This window comes from Lagopus muta, chromosome 13 (genome assembly GCF_023343835.1).
Source record: "Lagopus muta isolate bLagMut1 chromosome 13, bLagMut1 primary, whole genome shotgun sequence".
Classification (NCBI taxonomy): Eukaryota; Metazoa; Chordata; class Aves; order Galliformes; family Phasianidae; genus Lagopus; species Lagopus muta.
In genome coordinates, this window is record NC_064445.1 from 5775001 (window position 1) to 5797834 (window position 22834).

Here is a 22834-nt window from a genome sequence, read left to right on the forward strand (position 1 = left end):
TGCTCCAGGTAGAGAGCTTATTCTTAGCTGCAAAACCCTCAGAACTAAAATCCACCACAGAGATCCCGCTACATGTTTTACCTGAGAAACAGAGGAAAACCTCAGAGGCAGCTCTGAATAGCTTCATAATGGAGTCCGTATCTAAAAACCTACACAAAGGTATCTTCAGTATAATTAAAATAGGACAATCATATTTTCCCCAAATATCTGTATAAAGAATATATAAGTTCACAATTAGAAAATTTCTCTGTATATTCAGTTAAAAACATATTCTGCCCATAGTATCGCTTAATTTTGGCGAAATCCTATGCTCTGTTTTATTTTTTTATTTTTTATTTTTAGCAGTGATAATTTTATAAGATTATACATCATTGAAGTCACCGAAAGTGTAGATATGTGGTATAACCTACTTGCAGCCAAACCTGCTGAATCCACCAGGCTTTACATAGAGATACAGATTCCCAGCAACCTCACTGGGGCTATGCATTGCGTTCTTATGGTTACAAAAATGATTCTGTACATCAGTTCATCTCTGAATTTTTTAACATACAATTTTATTACTTTTTTCCTTTCAGGTCCAAATGAGAACTGCAAATGGAATCCACATCTGTATTCTTTCAACAAAGGTCTATTTTCTTAGCCATGTAAAGCACTTTCTAGGAACCCCCAGCTCCTTTCATTTAAATTACCAGCTTTAAAAAAAGGAAAGGAAAAAAAGTAAAGAGGAAGAAAAAGGAAGAAAAAGGAAGAAAAAGGAAGAAAAAGAGAAAAAAAAAAAAAAGACCTTGCTGTTAAACACTGTTTACAGATCTTTGTAGTTGGGGTAATAAGATACAGTATGTGGATTATTTAACAAAAATTACTTAAACATCTTTTGCATTTAGTCAATACCAGTATTTTTTTGTGATCGTTGCCAATTTGGATGATAAACTCTCAAAAATATATCAATGTAATTGTAAATAAAACAATTCACTAAATTCTTTGGCATCAGAAGAATCATAGAGCTGCTCTTGTTCCACTGTGACGAGTACGAGAGTCTTCCAAACCCACTTGTCTGTTATCTGTAATGTAAAGACAGAAAAAACAAATCACTGTAGGATTTGAAAAATGGATAGTGCAACATCAAGAGGTTTTCCAAACAGCCCTGAAAAACATTTCAAATGATATGTAAATAAGTAACCAAGAGATTGGATCAGGAAAGTTTCACACTACAGCTGCCAGACTGAGTTCAAGAGTTCTGCAATCAGCAGTAAATTACTTTCTTGATCAGAGAAATCAGGTGATAAAAGCATTAAGAGAGTCTTGAAACACTGTCCCCTTGGAAACAGCACACAATTAACAAAATTCTGGGTTAATGCCTCATATTATAAACGACCTACGTGCAGAAATCTCTGGAAAAATATATATCAAGACCCTAAGACTGTACTAACCAACATGGTAGTGGAAAGCCTATTATAAGATGCTGGAAGTACCAAAGTGCTAGACTACTTGCTATGATTTAGTACCGAGTTGAAAATAGAACAGTCAAATCAGCCATTTCCTAAGCATTTCCTGATTGTACAATGTGAACTTTTAGTATGAAATATTACACAGTAATTATTGCAATAAATAATATGTCTTTCATGGGAAAAAATGACAATCATAAACTACCAACCACAACTAAGTGCCCTTGCTTAACTTTCTGGAGGTCTTGATCTTTTTCAAATGAGGTCTTGCTGCATAATTTCATTTTATTTTTTGGTCACTGTTTATTTTTATTATAGCCTCTTGTATTCTCTTGTTTTACATCCATGTTACTGTTCTTTGTTTGCATCAGTACCAGACCGTCATTGACACAGGATCAGGGCATCCCAGTACATGCCTTGTCTAATGGGTAAAATATATTCTTTGAAAAAGATTCACTATATTATAACCTAACCAAGTCAGAAACGGCCTAAAAACATTAAATGAAGTTCTGGGGTAGTCAGGGATCAGTGAACTATTTCCAGACCACAACAGAGGATGCTTGTGAAGACTGCAAGTGCTCTGCAAAATCAGCCTTCATTTTCCCTATTCAATAGAAGTATCTCCAATGCTATAGGGAATTAAGGCTTCTTTAGCAAGATATTTTGTTCTTTTTATAGTTCTGCCTTGCCTCCTTTTCCTAATGAATTTATCCATGCATAAAGTATTCAAATTACCCTAAGTCAATCTGTTTTGCATGGGAATAAATCTCTACACTGGTTGCAGTCACTAGGCACTGGAAATTATGAGCACAGAAATGCTGTCTAAAACCCAAGATGGAGAGCTACCAATTCACATGTGCTGCTGCTCATCTTTAACAGCGAAGAGTAAAGAGTCCAGTGATAACTGCCCTCAGTGGCTGATTTAACTGTTCTGGGAATAAATAATATCTACAAAATATAAAATATTTGAAAAGGTGTTGAGCATCACTGAACCTGTAATATGAATCTAGTAATATAAGATAACAAGACCATAATAAGCTTAGTGTATAAATGTCTGCCATGCAATGAAAAATACAAATTTTTAGGCAATGTATTTCAAGTCAATGTCATTCAGCGACTTCAACCTTCAGACCTTCTCACTTACATTCTGTATGTGTAACACACTACTATTAAAATCAATTAGTAACACATTGGTTAGCAACAGGAAAATATTTTTCCAAAAAAATTTGCTCTACAAATATGTTTTCCTTTCCTTAATGCTTTTGCATTAGTTCTGTTATTAAAAGAGGAGTCTCAATAGCTGCAACAGATTTATTAACTCAGTGGCTTTTTATCAGCATGAAACTCAGTTACATTAGGAGAAAAATAAATGAGATTTTGCAGAAGTGCAATATCAAGATTAAATGATTTTTCCGTTGTGCTTTCTACTTACTTACTTTGCCAGGTAGCACATTTGTGCTCTACTAATTATAAACCTAACTTTTTATGAACAATCAATGACAGTAATAATATAGGCAGTGTACGATCGAACTGCCCAGTCATAAAACTGTGTTATCTGATAATAGAGAAAGGCATACTGTACAAAACTATATTTTAAAGATACTCAATTAGAATCTGTATTAATAGGTAACAACCACAAAAAGTGTTTTTTACATGCCTTATATTAAGATTAGGGTACTATAGTAAACAATAAATAAGTGTACTGTAAACCACTGTAACTTGAGCTTGGAACATCATTTGATTAGATCATTAGGATTTTTTTTTTCAGTCAGAGTATTAAAACTATGTTATTAAAAGCTACCAACTCAAACACGATTGCATTCAAAATGTTATTTTTCTGCAGACCTTCCGATAATGCTTATCAGAATAGTATTCAAGTTACTACCTACATAACTTAGATTGTCACCCTTAGATTAGGGATAAAATAAAAAAAATGCCAACAATCAAACATGACTGGTACAGATAACTACTGTTTATTTATTTTGAAAAAAACATTTTGAGCAGTTAGCTAAATGGAAAAGGTGAAGTATCTAAAACTTGTAGGAAAACTGGCTAAAAAAAAACAACGAGGCTTTTGAGAGAAGAGTGCTACCAAAACTATTTTGTCTTCTTCAAATGCAACGGTCAAAAGACCCTCAAACCTGAACAACACACAAAAAATGTCTTAGTTAATCATATAAATAAATCCCACAGTAGTGGTAAAATGGTGAATTCAAAAGGGGGATAGCATAGGTCTCCGGGTGCTCAGCTAGCAATTACTGCGCTGGTGCTCATGTTGGAGGATACAAGCCTCAGTAAGGGAAACTCTGAAATGCTAACTTATTCAGAAGTCCACCCTATTCATTTGCACGCTCAGTTGCTACTTTTTTTTTTTTTTTTTTTTTTAAATACCTATCACAAGGTGAAAGAAATCATCATATTCATTGATAAAAAAAAAATGTTTAATGTTAAAATGGGTACCTGCTCATGTTGACTTCAGAAAGATCATACAAGGAAAGAACCCAACAATGATTAAAATACTTAAAATTTCATTTTTTAAAGAATTTTGACTTTGTAAAGGATGTAGAAATGCATCCTGTAAGGGAATCTGAAAGGCGTTTCTACCTTTGGGAATCAATGAAAGCATTTGCATCAAATATTTATTCATTCATGTAAAATTTTGTTCACTGGGAAATCCTATTGAAACACATCTTGTTTTCATGAGCAGCCCAAGGGAAAACACTCATGCAGTTCCTGGTAGTTCAGCAAGCACCACAAACAATATAACATCAAAATCAATCAGAAGATCAAGGAAGTTTCACATAAGAACAGAACAACTACACTATGCTAAAAAGGAGTAGGCAAGCCACTTCTGTTTTAAATGTGAACTATCACAACACGTGACAATTTCAGGGAACAAACAAAGCATCTGTGATATTGATGACATCAGCATTCCTCCTTTAGAAGATGGAAGTTAAAGAAACATACAGTCATCTCTTGGATCTGAGTAAGATACCTAAATATTTGCTATATCATGTCAAAGATTAACATCGGGATAAATTAGAATCAATTTGTACCACTTTATCCTGGCTAGCCTGTTGTTTTCTCCTTCAGCCGTCTATTCACAGGGAAATTTAGAGCCAAACTACAATGCAACTTGATGTAACAGCATATTATCAGTTGCTCTGAAAAGAAACTTATGACAAGAACTTGATTGTTTTTCTTATTCACTGCATTCATCTTTGTCATTTTAGCTTATCAAAAGTGAAAGGTACATCGTTTTAGAAACAGCAATTGACAACAAATGACAGAAGCAGAATTTGTAAAAAATCTTGCGAGCACCTCCGTACCAGCTATAACTATGTTCTCTACATTGTCTAGCCTGTATCAATGACATAATTACAGAATATAAACTAAGGAATAAAATAGTCATGGAAATTAAGAGCTTCAAAACTGCTTTCAGCGTCTGGAACAAAATCTTTCTGAGAAACAGCATCTCGAGAGAAAATAGCTCTCATAACCTCAAGTCTGTTAAGATACTGCCCATCTCTGTGGCATTTAATTTCAAACTTTCAAAATGTGTCTCTCATATTAAAAAAATAAACAGACAAACAAAAAAGCCCCACTCAGTGAGGTAAAGGTCAGCAATGGGAGAAATGAAACCAAAACAGCACATCAAAAAGCACTCTAAAATAACACTGTCCAAAAGATCTTTCTTGCAAGCGATTAAACAAGAAAATACAAGTTTTAAAACTGAGTTAAGGGAGCAATTTTTTTTTTTTTTTTAATTTATTATTACTATTATTTAGTATTTTGGACACTTATTTTAACCAGAACAGGTACACACTGTACGAAACTGTGTACAAAAACAAATACCAGCAGTCCTAAACAGCACTTCTTTACATTCTGTATTACAGATAAAATGCTTCAAAATTGAATAACATAAGAAATGTAAATGTTAAACGTGTGAAGACATCTCACAGCTCAGCATAATCCAGCTGTAAGCCCAATCAACATGGTATGGGAACAGAAAAATAACACTTCTGCAACAGAAGTCTGTGATGCTGACCTTTTGTATCACAATTCTGTCAAACTTATCCTACTTATAGCTGAAAAAAATCTAGTACATTTAACATTTTTTCTGTAAATGCATCTGTAATTTTTATTTTCAATGTTTAAAATAAGATTTACTACAGCTTAGCTCGGACTTCACAAAAAAAAAAAAAAAAAAGCTTAAGCCCAATAAGCTGAAATTCCTTAAACCTTTAAATGATCTATTTAATATTTCAATTTAACTTTGCTTCCTTTGTTAGTAGTACCACTTGGGATATGCATTGAAAGTTCTTCTACAAGAGTTGAGATGGAAAAGCCTCAGTTTGAGACAACATATGCCTGCCTCAGGGGTTACAAGACAAATCAATCTATTTTTCTCCTTCCCTCCAAGGGTAATTGGCTTTTAAAATTACAGAGGAAAAAAAGGCCTTCATGTCAGTACTGTGCAGGCACACATACAGCCATTTTCCATTTCTTTTCCTGATTTAATTCTCAAGTGAGAACTAAGGAAAGGTGGGAAAACAAAGAAAGAGAGGAATGACTGCATCAGGTTGAATATGACCAGTAATAATCAGAACTGTGACTAGCATCTGAGTCTGGAATTTACTGAAACCTACTACGAATAGCTGTCATTTTCCTTTTCCTAGTCAGTATTTATAACTTCTCATTTGTGATGAAATTTCCTTCAATTTCTGTGGCATCCTGCACCACTGGTGTTCACAGATATTTTGTCACAGAATTCAGCATAAATCACAAAGTTACAATTATTGCTTCACTGCTATCATAATCTCACTAAGTAATACTGACTTTTAGTCCACCCTTCTGAATTTGCCTCTTACAAGTAGCAATCACAGCTGCTTACAACCCTCAGGCTGCACTACACACGATCACACACGCACACACAGTTTCACACTCAGAATTCAGTTAAATCTACTGCTCCTCATCCCTCTAACTTGACTAACATTAATTGATTCAAAGCAGTGGAACTCATAAGATAGTCCTCAGATTTTTCTGATTGCTATTAGATGTAATTTATAATGCATTACTCGTGAGAATTTCTTACTTGAGGTATGATATGCGGAAATATTTTTCAGTGCACAACGATGAGCAGTCAGAGCTGACTATAACTGATACACGAAAACAACAAACTGCTGAAAAATTCAAAATAATGTAGTCTTTTGAAAACTACTAAGATTCCCCCTTCAAGCACAGCACTGAAACTGTACCACTAAACCTTTAATGTGAACTTGCTCACAGGGACTGTATATACAGGTGTAAAGCAATTATTGGATTTGATATCTGAATGAACTCAGGTTCCCATTAGAGCCTGAATGCTTCAATGACCCTATTATTTTCCTTCCATTGCTCTCAGACCTGATCAACTTAATTATTCTGACTAGTGAAACATTTAGGACATGAATATATGATTTGTTTTAAACCAAATGAGACAACGCAAAGTACTACATAAAGTAATATATAAAATCCCACAGGACAAACGTGATGTGTCAAATCCTGGAAGAAGGTCAAGTCCAAGCAGTAGTAACAAAGAAACAGTAAAGGAGATGCACTGCAATAAAATTAAATTTATTCACATATCCTTCCGTGTCACGTACAGTAAAGTGAGTTTTGCTTATGAATTGGAAAGGTAACATATTTCAGAGAGTAAACAACTTAGGTCTCCTTTAGCAAGCAAGAAACTTCAGCTCCCAAATACAGAATGCATCTCTTTCATGAGTACACACAGACTTTCAGCAGTTGTTCACAAGTAAAAATAGAGTCTCTTATAAAAAACGTTTTATGTCAGAAATGACAGATTTGTTGATACAAAGACATTTCCCTATTTCAGCTGTACCTGCTATTTTACTGCTAAAAAGAGTGACAGCACAAACGTGTACACACATTTTGAACAGACTGATATGATGCTGGTAAACCATATTTAAATCATTTAAAAAATAAATATTTAAATAATTTAAAATAGCTTCCGAAATTTGATATTCCCAGCTCCTCTATTCACACTACTGTTCTCACAATTTGTATCTGCTTTGAAATTGACCATAACATTACAAACAGGACAGAGAAATACAGTAATAGGTTCTGAACTTTAAGTATACGAGCAGACAAAGTTAGCATCTTTTCATATGAATGCATTTGTCCTTAAAAAGAATCAAACTGACATCGAAGTGGTCCCCTCGTCCCTTGCCTCCTTTCGCTAATGATATGTAATGGATGCTGAGCCTACAATAAACGTGTCTACGTCCAGCTAGATCGCCATCATTTTAGAATCTAATCTGGTACTTTTAAGAAAGAAGAAAGTCATGAGAGACCAACACCAGCTTGTGCTGAAGGCATTTCTTGACATCAGCCTTCACTTTGCACTTCAAATGTAAGTATACGATTTGACAAAACGTACAGAGTCATGAGAGAAGGCTCTTCACCTCTTCTCCAAAATTGCCTGATAGAAGTCAATATCTATTCCTTTACAAAGTTACAATCAAAAACTGCCAGATGAAAGTCAAAAGGGGAAGCTTTCCAACTATTCCTTACAATTATTTATTAAAGGGCTGCTTACGAACACATTTGTCTCAGTAGGATCATCACTCCCACCCTCACTTCTCAATTTTATCAGTTAGCAGCTTAAATACTGAAAGTTACATCTCCCATGCACAAATACTTTATTCTTTGCATAGAATATGAAAGCAATGAACTCAAACCTCTCTTTTCTGCAAAGGGATTTCAGAACGAGAGTAACACTCCAATAACACTTTAGTCTCTCCTGCTCTTGCACACAAAATGTCACCAATTTTTCCCCTGTACCCACACAATTGACAGCCCTTGTCAAAAGCAAACAATTTGTTTTATATCCTGCAAAAGACTGCCTCTTTTATTTTTTATGCATCAGAAACAAATTCTCTTTATAAAAACATAACTCTGCAATAACTTGTAGTCTACATGTAAAATGAAATACTTTAAATAATACAATAAAGGCAGACCATCCATAATTATTTTTTGATTAAATAAAATATCAACATTTTTTATTCATGGATAGGTTAACATTTACAATTCAGCATTTTGCAATATTTAAACAGAACTGAATATGCTATGAGAAAACTTAAAACGACATCACTCCTGTATGACCGGCTGGCACAGGCTGCCGTCATCCGTTCCCATCTGCACCTTCATCATACAACATTAAAGGGCTCCTGTACTAAAAAAAGGGCTCTTGCTTGAACCTGGCAAGAATATTTCATCACCTCTTACCTGCTTAGACATAACAATAGAGATTTACTTAACATGCGACTTTTACTATAAATTATTTGCAACAAAGACATATGCCAATCATGTGAATCAAATTTTTATTGCTTATTAAAGTAATTCATAAAAATGTTATTTTTATAATTTTACACTATCAGAAAAATAAATCCATAATCTGGATCTGCTTTGCAAACGAAACTAAACAAAAATGCACATGATGATACAAAACGTACTTGCAAAATCTGCCAATTTATCCCCGCCCTATCAATATAGTTCCTTCTGCAAGGACCTCAAAGAATGTGCAGTGAAGGTAGCACACCATTACAGCACATGCAATATAGACAGTTCCTAAAACTGGCGACTATTTTATGACAGCCTTAATAGTCCATTTACAAACAATACAGGGAAAACAATGGTTAAGTGTACCATCACTGCATATTCGGAAGCACGTTTAACATTTAGGGCTTTTTAAGACCCTATAACCAAATACTACTTTACAATGGGTCTGACTAAATTGATAAACGTTTTAAAAAATGCAATTGTATACATTTGGACATAGCTTCTCTAGAAGCAAAACACATACATACACAATAACTTCTTCTCTGAGGTCAAGCTACTCTAAAGATCCAAGATGAGAAAATATATACCCTTCTTTATTAAACAATGAGCTGCAATAATGCTGATAACCTGTATTATACGTTATGAAAAAGCCCCTAAAAATTTTTATCTGTGCTAAAAGCAAGACCAGATGTGGCTTGACAGACACCAAATAACACATTCCTATTTATAACAAGATATGCATGAAGTTCTCAATGCAAGTTCCAAAACTTTCAAATAAATATTTTGCTTTATTTTAAAGAACAAATGAACTATGCAAAGCTAAAAAGAAGTTAAGCTATTTCTACTGACTGAGCTTAGAAACCTTCTTCATCCTGCTATTTCTACTGAAGATACTCTCCAGGCCACCAATTAACAGACAATACTTTATTAAAACCTACAAGTGTTGCACTCTCTGGACAAAAGAAGAAATGGAAAATTAATTGGCACCTTTCAATATCTCAACACCAACCAGAGCTGCAGACTTCAGAAAGTATGAACTTTCATAAAATTAATTACCACTAAGAAAAGGAGCTCTGGAGAAAGCAACGCCAAGGTTAACATCATTTTTGTCATGCACTGATAAAATCTTAATGTTCCCTACACTTTTTTTTAATATTCTGTTAAATGATTGTATGCTGCCTTCTAAGCACTTTCAGTTGAAATTAACTTACACTAAAACTCAAAGTTAGGTGAGAGATGTACGACTTAAATGAGAATATTTCCATGTATTTTTAATTATTGATTTAGAAATACCTATATCTAAATGCTAATGCTGACATTCATAATATGAATAAAAACACTTCTATGTAAATGAATGCTACTATAATAAAATGGTAGTAACATGCTGACTACATGAGGAAATTATTCTTTCCTTCCTCAATCCAGCCATGACCTTCTCCTGAGCAGCACACATCCAAAGAGTTTCAGGAACAAAAGCTATTATATAAGCCTTATATAAACATTCCACTTGTCTTCTTTATCTGTCGGTTATCTACCTACCTAACCTCAATTAATATAGTAACAAATATCCTTGATCACTTCAGTTACCGCCTTTTGCCCTTTTCCGATTCTCTCATTCTCTCCTGAAGCATGAAAGATCATCACATCAAAGTACCTGAAAGGTTGCCTTACGATACTGAATAAATATTAAATGCCTTTTAACTGTACACACCGTTTCCACTCTGTTTACAAGACTCCTTTTCTCTCAGCTGCTCCTTCTAATAAATACCTGCTCTGTAGTTCCTTATCAACATTTTGCATTTGTAAGCCTCTTTTGTGAAACTTCAAACTTATAACAGTTCCCTGCATATGGAATAGCACAACCACCCTACTTCTTGAGAATTTTATCTAGATAAAATGAGAGATTACAAGATCTTTTCTGTAACACGTGCATACAACATAGAAAACCTGCATCAAATCAGTAGATACTAATTTACTGTGTGACCAGCAGAAAAGGAGCTTCAAAACCATGGTTCATTGTAAGGCACGAGCTTCTTCAAAACGTTCTACAGCAAAACTTAGTGGACTATCCAAAGCTTTTATAAAAATGGAAAAATAATTCAACGTTAAGCTCAAGACACCTCACATGGACTGCTCACCCACACCCACCCATCTGCTGACTTGTGCCACGCAGACTGGCTTCAATGCAGCTTTACTGTCCCGTCTTGCTAACTGAGGGACTGTGGGTATTTTTGTTTGAAAAATACACTTTACCAGCTTCACTTAGCAATGAAAACTGTTGCTCTACACTTTTAAGTCTCATTTGGTTACTGCATTGTTTCTGAAAGTTAAATTACTTTCTATCAATTGCTGACAATCCTCTTGTGTTCTCTAACCTCTTTGTCAGTTATTAATTTCCTTAATACATTATCTACTAGCTATTCTTCCCTCACGTACTAAACTTAAAGTATGATCAAATTCTCTTTTATATAACCCTTTGATACAACATTGCAATTCTGCACTGATAACTGAAAAAGAGTTGCATACAAAAGTATGAACAGGGGAACTAAGAACTACCAAGCAGACTCAAGAACAGCAAATAACTGCACTTTTTTCACTCACACAAATCAGAAAAATTAAATTCTAATTAGCAGACAACCATGTATTTCACCTTTTTGTTTAGCTAGTGAACAGCCACAAGATGCTCTAGTCATTTATTTATGCTCCCATCATCACAAATTTGAAGCACAATATGCAATGAAGAGCTGGTAAAATATGTTCTCTCTCCTGATTACATTATGGGAGAAAATGATTCTCCATGACTACTTTCTTAGTTTCAGCTGTGATGAGAAGAAAAGGAAAAAAGTATCTTATATGCATTTCCTTACTTTATTAGTAGGAATGACAAGGTAAGCCTCATTTTGCCTATTGTTTACCTCCATTCCTAGCCCTTTTCATTACAGAACATAAAACATAATTATTACATATACTTTTCGAATTTTTCTGGAGTCTTCCATCAACAAAATCTTCATATCAAATTCACTCTACTTGGTTTTGTTTTCATTTTGCAGATAAATTATATTCATTTTTACTTTTCTTTAATCTTTTCTGCATTTTCAGAATGTGTCAATGCAGCCATTCTTGCAAAAATTTTGATTGGGATGCACCAATAGGTCCACAGGAAACTACACCACTCTGGTATCATTAAAAAGGAAGGCAGTCACACTCAGCCTTTTTATCCACCATAGCACAGCTAGACTTAAGAAATATCCCTCTTATTCAGATAATGAACCTTATGTGAATATAAAACTTGAAATATTATATCCATATTCACATCGACTGGATGGGAAGTAGGAACGACACCTTACACAAAGATGCAAAAGGAGATTTTGGAGAAAAAAAATTCTGCTATTCAAGTTTACCCAGACTGAAAATGCAGAAAAGATTGATAGGGCAAGGTTAGCTTGACTGTGCGCAGAGTAGCAGAAGAGGGTCAGAACAGGTTACTGCTGAACAGTACAGAAAAACAAGCAAGTCATTCAGGGACAAATCTTGGCCTTAAGCATATCCTGAATGCAAAGGACTTGATTTGTTAATAAAGACAAAAATTGCCTGATAATCCTCCTTTTCATGGAACAGATTTTGGTATCCTGTGTGCTGCAAGATGTCTTCTAGCCTTGAAAATAATTATTTCCTGTTATAAACCAAAACTTTGCTTTTCAGGTGTACCCCTTCCCCCCCAGTCCTTTTGGAACTCTACAGTACAACTCCAGATCAAGTTTCACCACACAAACAAGGAAATGAATTCAGGTGAAAGAAAAGAAAGCCAGGAGCCTCTGCTTGGGGTAGAAGAGAGGAGGAACTTGGCTGACAGATAAAATGATTAGGAAAATACATCCTTGGTGCCACAAAAATAAGACTAATCTATCAGATACTTTTTGCCCAAAGCTGGCAATGTCCCCTAGAATTATATTCTGTTGTCTGTAAACAGTTTTAACTACGAGCGCCTTCAATTTCATGAGGGATTTTTTTTTTTTTAAACACTTGAACTAGTTTCATCTTTACAAATAAGAAAGTCAGTGTGTTCACATGAACTTGAGATTCATGATGTACTGTCTTCTAACTATCATTCACTTTTTCCTTCATTGATTTTCTTGATAACTGGAAAGCCAAGGAATTCTCCTTGCTTTTAAAGCCAAAGCAATGAAAATCATGAACCATCATCCAAGCAGCAGAGTGCTGGAGATTGTAGAGCACACAGTGCAAAGCCCGCTTCATTGAACTGAACTTTTAGTCAAAGGACATGTTACTTTTTTTTTTTTTTTTAATTCTTTTGAACTAGACTTTTTTAGATAGCACTTTCTAAAAGACAGAACTGAGACGTATCTTTTCTGGATGCTGATAATTCCTATTGATAATCACTTTTCTTGCATATTCTAAGTATTAATGACAGTGATGTAATCTTAAAAACCTCAAATTTCATTTGTCCTTTAAACTATGCTATCAGCTGCATATGATGAATCAAAAAATGAATTTCCAAACTTTCCTACATAGTATTTCAAGAGAAAATAACAAGGAAAACAACAGTAAATTAAAAAATGACTGCATTTAAGCATAACAACTTGACCTGCAAGTTCAATGGACATCCTGTAACAGCATCCATGTGGTACTGTGGCTTAACATCCCTACGTGAGCAAAGCTACACCAGAAATACACTTTATTCAACTGGAAAAAGGATTGATGCGATATAAAGTCCGCTTAAGTACACTTTATTTAGAAGCTTAGTCCAAAGACACACCAAGTAACAGAGATAAATTTAAAAGTAAAGAAGAGATAAAGAAAAAAGTGTGATATGCAGGGCTACAGATCCTTCTTATGAAGACGCTCTCCAAAAGCTCAATTCCTCTCTAAATTAATAAAGTAGAAACGAGCATGGTCTTTACATCATGACTCCAGTATGTGGTATTATGTATGCAGTCATGACAACAAAAATTTACAGGAACAAAAACACTGGTAGGAAGTAATAATACTATTTCCACTGTAGGATACAATTAAGGGCAACAGTATAAATGCATTTCAACTCCCTCAACCCCCAGAGCTGATTAATGTCTAGTAGAATTATTACCTACACATCTAAGTGGCACTGAAAATCTCAGTATCTTTAAAAATTCAAGGTCAAACAGTCAGCAGTTAAGCAAACCACTTAACCTCTGATTTTCTGGGTCTAATCCTGGTAGTTTAGCCAGCAGCCAAGCTCTTTCCTTCCTTCTTTCTGAAAAATAGCTTTATCATCAAGTCTGGCTCTATGCAATTAAAAGCAAACAACTCACTCCCTATAACTGACAAGTGAGATAACTACTAATTTGTATCCTACAAAATGTATATTTAAATCAGTAATACTGATATTGGCCATATCCAAATAAGACACTGTAACAATTGATTCCTGTATCTCCATGCCTCCTGCCTTTGTAAAATTTACTTTCTGTAAAAAAATCACACTTGGATTCACATCATGCAGTTGCAGTATTTCTCCCTTATGAAACTCTGCATTCATTTTGTCAGGATGCCTTCTCTTGCCTTTTCTGTCAGATGACCTATGAGACAGCCATTCACACAAACTACAAAAAGGCTCAGGGAGTAGAGCTTGTTTAGCTAAAGGGGGGGGATCTAACTGCAACCTGTGACTGCAAAGTGAGGTCTTACTTTCGTGAGGCAAAAACACAGTTAAATTCTTCTTGGTCATGTAGAGGGTATAACAAGGGGTAATAGTCAACAACTGCAGCTTAAGTGTAGGGGAAAAAATATCTTCATTACAAATGTAGTGCAACAGTAGAATGAAGTAATCAGGCAGTCATACAAGATTTGAGGACCTAGCTTGACAGCACAGCTGGCTTCATCTAGTAGGTGACATTTACGCTTCATAAGCTGGAGGCTGTCTTATATGATTTCTAGAAGTCCCTTCTAAATATGTCATCAATTCTTACTTCTTAGCAAGCACATATAAAGGATTCAGAAATAATAAATATTAACACTAGTTATTTGGGGCTCACCATTAGTATTTATATCCATACTCTCAGTAGCTCTAAATATCAAGGCTATGATTTCAGTGCTATTTTTCAAATGCAAAAGTTCTCATTCTTGTGGGTTTTTTTTTTTTTTTTTTTTTGTATTTTTCCCCCTTTGCCAATTTATCATTTCTAATTTATTCAAAGCTTAAGCCAGAATTTTTCAGTGAGACTTCTTCGTAAGTAATTATATATAATGAAAATAAATTAACATCTATTATTTATCTTAGTTTCTAAAATAGTTCTTATGTGCCCATAGGCTAAAGAGAAAGTAAACAAAATTCACAGATATGTTCTGATCCTTCTATTTGGTGTACCCAGCAGAGAATAAGTCAGGTCGCTTCTGGTCTGTGCATATGGGTTTCTTTGCAAAACTGCCTGGAGGAGCACCATGATGTAGATGCAGTGTGCACATGTGGATCAAGAATCTCAAATACACCATTAAACATCTGCCCATGCTACAGACACAGCCAAGGGGACTTCAGTCAGCACTGTGATGGGGGAAAAAAGCCTTCCGTATTATGTATAAGTAAATAAATAAAAAGCTCTTAAAACTTTTTCCCATCACCTCTGCTAAAAGCACAGAGAGGAAGCTATGCAAGGACAACAACGGAAGGCAAAAAGAAGGGGAAAATGGAGACAAGTTAGCTGTCCTTTCTTAATTTGATGATTATGTCTAGAACATGTTTCTAATATGTTCCCAATGAAGTGACATTTTATCGGAAGGCAATATCAGGCTATTAAGCATTTGTTTTAGCTTCACCTTTCCTTCAAAATAAAATTGATCAATTCATCCAGAAACTCACTCTTACAAAGTTCAATTTCTGAAGATAGCTTTACATGCAATCTGTGCATACAGCTACTGTGATCTTTATTAGAAATTGACTGAGAAGGTGTTCATAGGGAGAACATCCAAGCAGCGATCCCAAACCGTGTACATTTTAACCCAGCTGAGAGGAAAAAAATACAAAAACAAATATTAAAATGCAAAGAAGGATTTATGAACTGAATTTATTTTTTTATCTACCAGTCAGACTGAGTTGAAACATGAATAACCAATTCAACACTGAAATGGTATTCAAATATTTGACTCCAATCCCCCACTGCTTCTAAATTCACTCTGAAGTCAAGATTATTAATTCCTCCTGACAGAAAATCAAGATTTAATGATCATCTAATAGCCCTTAGGAATTACTAAGTAAACTTAGATGATAATTCAAACACAATAAAATGATTTTATAAATAAAGAAAAATATAATGCAGAATGCTTATTTATGCATTTTCTTTGCAGCAGTAACCATTTTTTTTAGAAAATTAAGAGCGAAGGAATGTTTGCTAAGCACAGTTAATGTGTAAAGTGAAAAGGGGACCTTTATTTCCTGTGGACATTTTTACACTCTGCTTAGATGAAACAGAGGAACAGCATACCTTGAAAAGTGCCCATAGTAAGAAAATGTATGCAAGAATTTTAACTCTGTGATTTTGCAGCAATAACAGTGCTTACTTAAGGACAGCATCAATTTTAAGATCAAGCTGTCAACTCACTGAGCCACATTGTTTAAATAACGTGCTTTGCAAAATTCTATAGAGAAACTGACTTCAACTTACTAAAACTGATATGCTATGACTTTTAGGTAATTTTTTAAGCTTTCAGATCATGACTGCAGGGAAGTAACATTAAAACTAAAAGCAGTGGAAAAATGGAGAGACAAATTTATAGCCTGTGCATCAATTTCTTCTGCCTCAGAGTTTTCTTTGTTGGCAGAAACACTTTACAGCTTTTTGCTCTTCTCCATCAATCACCTCTCTGCTCATACACACATCATCCTGAGATGTCCAGAACCAACAAAGCAGGAATTCCACATTTCAAAAGTCATTAATATTTTATGAAAAACATAAAATTATGAAATCTATTATTTCTAGAATGTCTGTGACTAACCTGCAGTCTACTCTATTGACAGCACTGCATATGTAAGAAAACACATGCAAAAGTAGGGGTGTCTGTATCTACGTACACACAAGCACACCTTCACATCTCTAATATTTTTGTTCTGCCAGACATCATCTAATTGATTTTAAAAAGTTGATGTTACATATAAATCACTATTAAATGATGCTGAAGTGTCTTTTTTTCTCCTTCAGACTGTACGCATACACTTTGTTTCTAATGGCAAATTATATTTGACATTTAATTTAAAGGCAGGTTACCCTAGACCTCTACTACAACAACACTGGTAAAGGAGTGAAACTTTCCATGGAATAAAACCTTTTTTTTTTTTTTTTTTTCATTTTAAGATAATTTTAGTCATAAGTAATTGAAAACAATTTAGAATTCATTACTTTCGGTGGTTAATTACAGAACAGTTCCAAAAGATGATCTAATAAAAAGTAGTAATTTTCTCTGCAACATGGTAACAGAATAAATAACATATAATGCAGAACTTGCATTACATTAGAAATATTAAATGTATACCAACATGCAATCCAGTCTTGTTGCCTCAGCATTATACCTACCAGCACATTCTAGCTATTTATTACAAAAACAGAATTACATGGCCAAACGCACGGAACTTGGAAAAAGCTATTCTTATATTGTGCACCTTCCCCTTAATTGGTCACAAATGCAGAATGATTTTATCCAATTATGACTATGCAATTAGTCCAGAAGACTTCTTAAGTAGAAAATAATACACTTCCTAACTGCATTGCTTAAGAATGCAGCTGAGCCAAAGCTTCACCTGTATTCTGTATTTTCCATCTCTTTTTCTTCACTAGGAGAAAGAAAGGCATATGTTTAACCAAAATATAATATCTGATTCAGAAAGATCATGAAAATTCTTTTGCAGTCATTGGGTCCAATCCACCTCCAGCTATTTTGCTGCAAAAGAATCCATGACTTCAGTCCCCTTTCACAAAGGGCACAGAAGATAAATGAACTCTTTGTCCATGCTCCTGAAAACCAGAAGTGTGAATTAACCTAAAAATTTCTCCATCAGTCCCCAAAGCCTGCATCCCGTCTCTCCACAGCTTCATAGATAGGAAGGTTATCAGTAGGTACACAGTTGATACAATTAAAGCCTTGGGAACATTTGTTTTGTCTGAAGATCTTTAGAATAATTTAAGTAGATTTACCTTAGCTGAGTGGGAAGAACTGTCAAATACAGGCCATGTAAGAAATTTGCTATTCTGAAGCATACAAATAATTTCAAATTGCCAGCATTGCACCTGAAGTTAAATGTTCTATTTTGATAACATGTTTTACTTTAGCCTATCATATGGAGTTTCCTAATAATTTCAATTCTGTAGGGCACAGAAAATTTTTAACTCAGGATATCATCTTCTCAAGGACATGTGTCCCTGCATAAAGATTGGAGTCTCTGTGTATACTCTAAAGAATTGTTTCATGATATATTGTACCTGACAGTACTTAGCAAGAATGTCACGTATCACAAATACTGGTGAATAAAGCACAGTGCAAAGACTGCGAATGTCAGTATAATATTTGAGGTATCACAACAGTAACACACAGGATCTGAAACATTTGCAGAGACACTGTCATGATACCACGCCTACTGTACAGCAGTGCTTTCAAGATAAGTTTATTAGGATGTCTTTAAATACTTAGTTTTATAAACCATAAATACCACATTGCTGTCTATTTTCATTTGTACATCATCTACTGAAGAGATGGAAAATTCAATATGCCCGTGGGTTTTGTAATGTTAAGTCACCTTGACTGTACTACTACGTCCCTGCTTAAAGCTGGAAGCAGCCGCTGTTTGACATAACAGCAAAAACACCAAAATTGTCTCTCACACTCATTTCCACCTCTTTTCCCCTGAAAGCCCCAAACACTCACTGTTGTTCATACTTAATATTCATTTTTTTGTTCATAATATTTCTTTAAGATGACTCTGCGAGGAATTGGAAGACTTCAGACCACATAAGATTTTGCATGAAAACATTAACTAATGTATTTCAGCTTACTATTTTCAGGTTATACTTCTAAAATCAACATTACCTTAAAAACAAATTTCTGCCCTTTATGTAATATGTATTAGATAGGAATAAAATGATACATACCATGAAACCACTACTAATTGCACTTGCCTCTATGGAAACCACTTCCAAACTGAAGTTTGAAACTTCCAAACTGAAGTCTGCTGTTTTAAAATTAAATTAAGATGCAAATATTTTCATCCTCAGCAAAGAAGCTTCCCACTCTCATGGTTGAAAACATTATTCAGATAAAAATAAATTGCAACATTTTCAGATTATAAAATAATTACAATTTATCCTTTTCTGCCAGTGCATGAGAATCAGGTAAATGAGGATGAAGCATTCTAACCGACAGGCATGACAGATCATCATAAGAGCAAAATTTACAAGTGAGAAACAAAGTTTATAAACTGATAAACCAAAGCTACGTAATACCTTTCTCACTCAAATTATTTTGACATCTTGAAATGTTTCTGCATGCAGAATCAGTCTGACGTCCACTTAGGGTGAATGTAAAATTTCATTGTGGCATGAAAGATTTGTGCCAGCATAAGAATTTTTATGTACTTACAAGTGCTTCCATGGACATACATATGTAATATTATGGTATGGAGGTATAACTCTCATTTTCTGCACAGCAGAAGTGACTTTTAAGTCCTGCATATTCCCACCCCACAGCATCAAGATGAAGCAAGAGATAAAATAGATATCATTTTCCAAATGATGAAAGTGTATTGACCCTCATTGTAGAAGAGTTTTTATCTTTCACACGTAATTTGCACTACAGGTTGACTATAGCATGTTCTTAAACATAATACTCTTGGTCTTGGAACATTTTACTGGAAATTTGCTACATCCAAATACTGCCTGAGGTACTCCTACACATAATGTGAAATGAAGGATTTCTCCACAAGTCCTTCTGAGAACTGCTAGAATTAGAGCAAGGGACACTGACAAACATGACAAGGATCATCTGTACTGTAAATCAGCAAATGAGAATCACACACTGAGAAGTACATATGATTATATTTCTGATGGAAGCATATGGATCAGTAAGGGAGGATAGTTCTGTTTGCATCTTGAGGATGTATAAAAAAGTTTCTGCCTTAATTTATGCTGTTTGAAAGGCCTGAACTACTTTTCAAAACTTTATCCTTCAAAGGCATTCTTAATATTCAAAAAGACCCTGCTAATTAACTCCTAAAACTACCTCAATTCTAACCTGCTTCTCCTGCTCCTTAGAAAAGTTTTAATTACACAGATTAAGCACTGGGATTCCAGCTGTCACCTTCCAATAGCTTTCTTCCTTTTAAAATAAGGTGCTTTTGTGCTGATCTCTCCTCTGCTTTGAGAAGAGCTTTGGACAGGTTGTTTTTATGGTTTAGAAATTCCATGTGACTATTAAAAACGATGTGACAGTATGGAAAGCACATTTAACCAGTTACAGAACACTTTCTTCTGAAATGTTATGACAGCTGGCCATCACAGAAGGTTTTACCCAATACAGCCAATTATTTGGATACTTAAGTGATACAGACCCTAATGTAAGGACTCACTTTCAGCTGAAGGATGGATTGGATGACGTCCACAGAGGTTGCTTCCAGAGCAGACTTTTGTTTGATCCTAAGAGCATATGCATCAGATCACAAAATACTGCCACTGCAGTTCTACCCCCACTTTCTGTATTAATGTTCAGTGGAAAAGAGTCAAAAGGAAATTGTTTCATAGGATCAGAGGACTTTTATCAATGCTTCCACCACTGCTGTATGAATAAAGTAGGCAATACAATGGGAGAAACTCCACAAAAGTGTCAGCGGAAAAAAATCGTCCTGACTTTTCCCAGTGCTCAGGGCTTCCTGGGTCAGGCCATGGGACAGGATCTGCATAAGCATATATCTGCATATAAATATACATAATGCAATAGTTGCTACAATATTCCTCTTACAGACACAGTTTTTTAGCCAGGATGCTGAACACAGGCTCTATTTCCTGTGGTCCCAACCCAAGATGCAGGTGATGGTATCAGTAGATGTGCCTGATTAGTAGGTACATGCAATTAGTGAAGGAATGATACTTACCAACTGATAATAATTAGAATCAAGGCGACTACAATTTACTACAAATTACTAGGCAGGAAAACACTATTAATACAGCAGTTCACATGAAATTTGAAGTAAATATCTTATAAAAAAAATCAGATTACTATATTTTAATCAAGATCTATTTATATTTCCAACAACAGCTCTGAGTTACAGCTCTGATAAACCAGTGATATTCTGTATACTCAGGAAATAACTAAATTTTTCCTACGTGTACAAAGGAGAATTCACACATTCTGGAGTATCATAAAATTCATCTGGATTTCAGATCCTGGCTAACTCAACACTGATGTATAACTGATCCACTTAGTTTAACCCAGGTACTGTCCTATGCAGCTCAGTATGCTCCCTGCCATCACCTCCTGGCTGTCTGTATGAATTTCTTGTAACTAAAACAGAGATCTTCATTTCTCACTTGTCCCACCTTCCTTGTGACACAATTTCTAGCTCCTTCCACACCCCACCACCAGGCAACACAACAATGCAGCTTTCACTAAGACCTCTAAGAGAAGTCTTCTGCCAAGATTGACAGAAGAACAATTCCTGCAGACAGCAAGGCAGAAATGTTACAACTGTCAGTAACAGACTGCTTGTACCTAAGCTGCATATTTACCTCCAAGAGATAATTGGAAGTGATGATTTGCTACTGTTTTATTATGTATATTACCTAAAAATGAAACAGAATACCATAAAAAGTTACTGTGTGCATCATTTCTCTATACAGAATCTCTTGCTTACTGTTAACATGCATTCAGTTCTCCAAAAACAACTTTTCAATAGCTTCACAAACAAAGAAAAGCTTTCCTTTTTTTCTTTGAACTGAAGGGTTTGAAAACAGGGTGTGACTTGCGTACAAAAATTTAGTGATAAAATCTACACCTTTATGAAGGCTTGGAAACAATACTGTTCCATGTATATACCTAAAGACTTTCAAATTTTAAAAGAAAGACACTGGCTATAGGATTTAAACACACAAACCTATGAACAGATTCAAAACACTATGTTCCATGGACATGTTACAACAAAAATTCAATCTCACATGGTTAAGAATGCAGTAACTAATCATCTCTATACTATGAATTCACTTCATCAAGTCTTCAAATCAATTTTAACCTCTGCCAAAACCTAGATGTTCTTAAAATAAGCGCTGCACTACTATGAATAAACAAAAACTGAATATGCGTACTTGATTCTACCACAATGTGGTTTCCTAGCAGGTATTACAACATTTATTAAAATACATCATATAAAAATGACATAGCCAAAGCTTCAGACTAATTACAAGTCATGGCTCATTTGTGCAGTGATACCAACTACATACCGCTGGTTCCTGCTGAACATAACCTTACACTGCCTCACAAAACATCATCATCCTCCTTCAATCAACAACTACAGATGTTCACAAGACAGGTTGAAGAGAAACAAAGCAATAAGCTTTCCTGAGCTAGAGCTTTTTCCTCTTTGTCAGAAAGAAAGACCAAAGACCAGGGGGAAAGATGTAAAGGGAAATATATCCAGGAAAAGAAGAAAAAAATGACTGAGGATGAGAAGTAATATTTATATGTGGATTGGATCAGCACACTTAGTCTCTCCCTACTATCTAATTCAAACTTTTTTTTGCACACATCTTCACTGTTAAATTTGATTTACTTCTTTGTTGTACATAAAAGATTAAGGCTGAATACAAAGAGTTCAGCAAAGTTGACAGACCACATTTATTTTTGCAAGTAAATAAGCATTCCTCAAAAGACTACTTGTTTTGGTTACAATTTCCTATTTTGATAGCTCACATCTTTAATCTGGCTTTGTTTGGTTCTTTAAATCAATGGCAGGGTACACAGTTGAGCTACAGTTGCGATTAAGAGGTCAAACATTGAATCCAGTAGGTTTTTTTTTTTTCCTC

General features: G+C 34.8%; 1 protein-coding gene across 1 annotated transcript in view; it reads right to left on the bottom strand.

The window, feature by feature from the left end:
• Window positions 1-909: 909 nt before the first annotated feature.
• The window catches only part of DIAPH2 (diaphanous related formin 2), a 141845-nt gene continuing 119920 nt past the window's right edge, over window positions 910-22834 (bottom strand). The window contains exon 28 of the mRNA XM_048959961.1: window positions 910-1061. Within this exon, the coding sequence (XP_048815918.1) occupies window positions 997-1061 (65 nt within the window). The 3' untranslated portion in view covers window positions 910-996. The remainder of the gene's footprint in view (window positions 1062-22834) is intronic.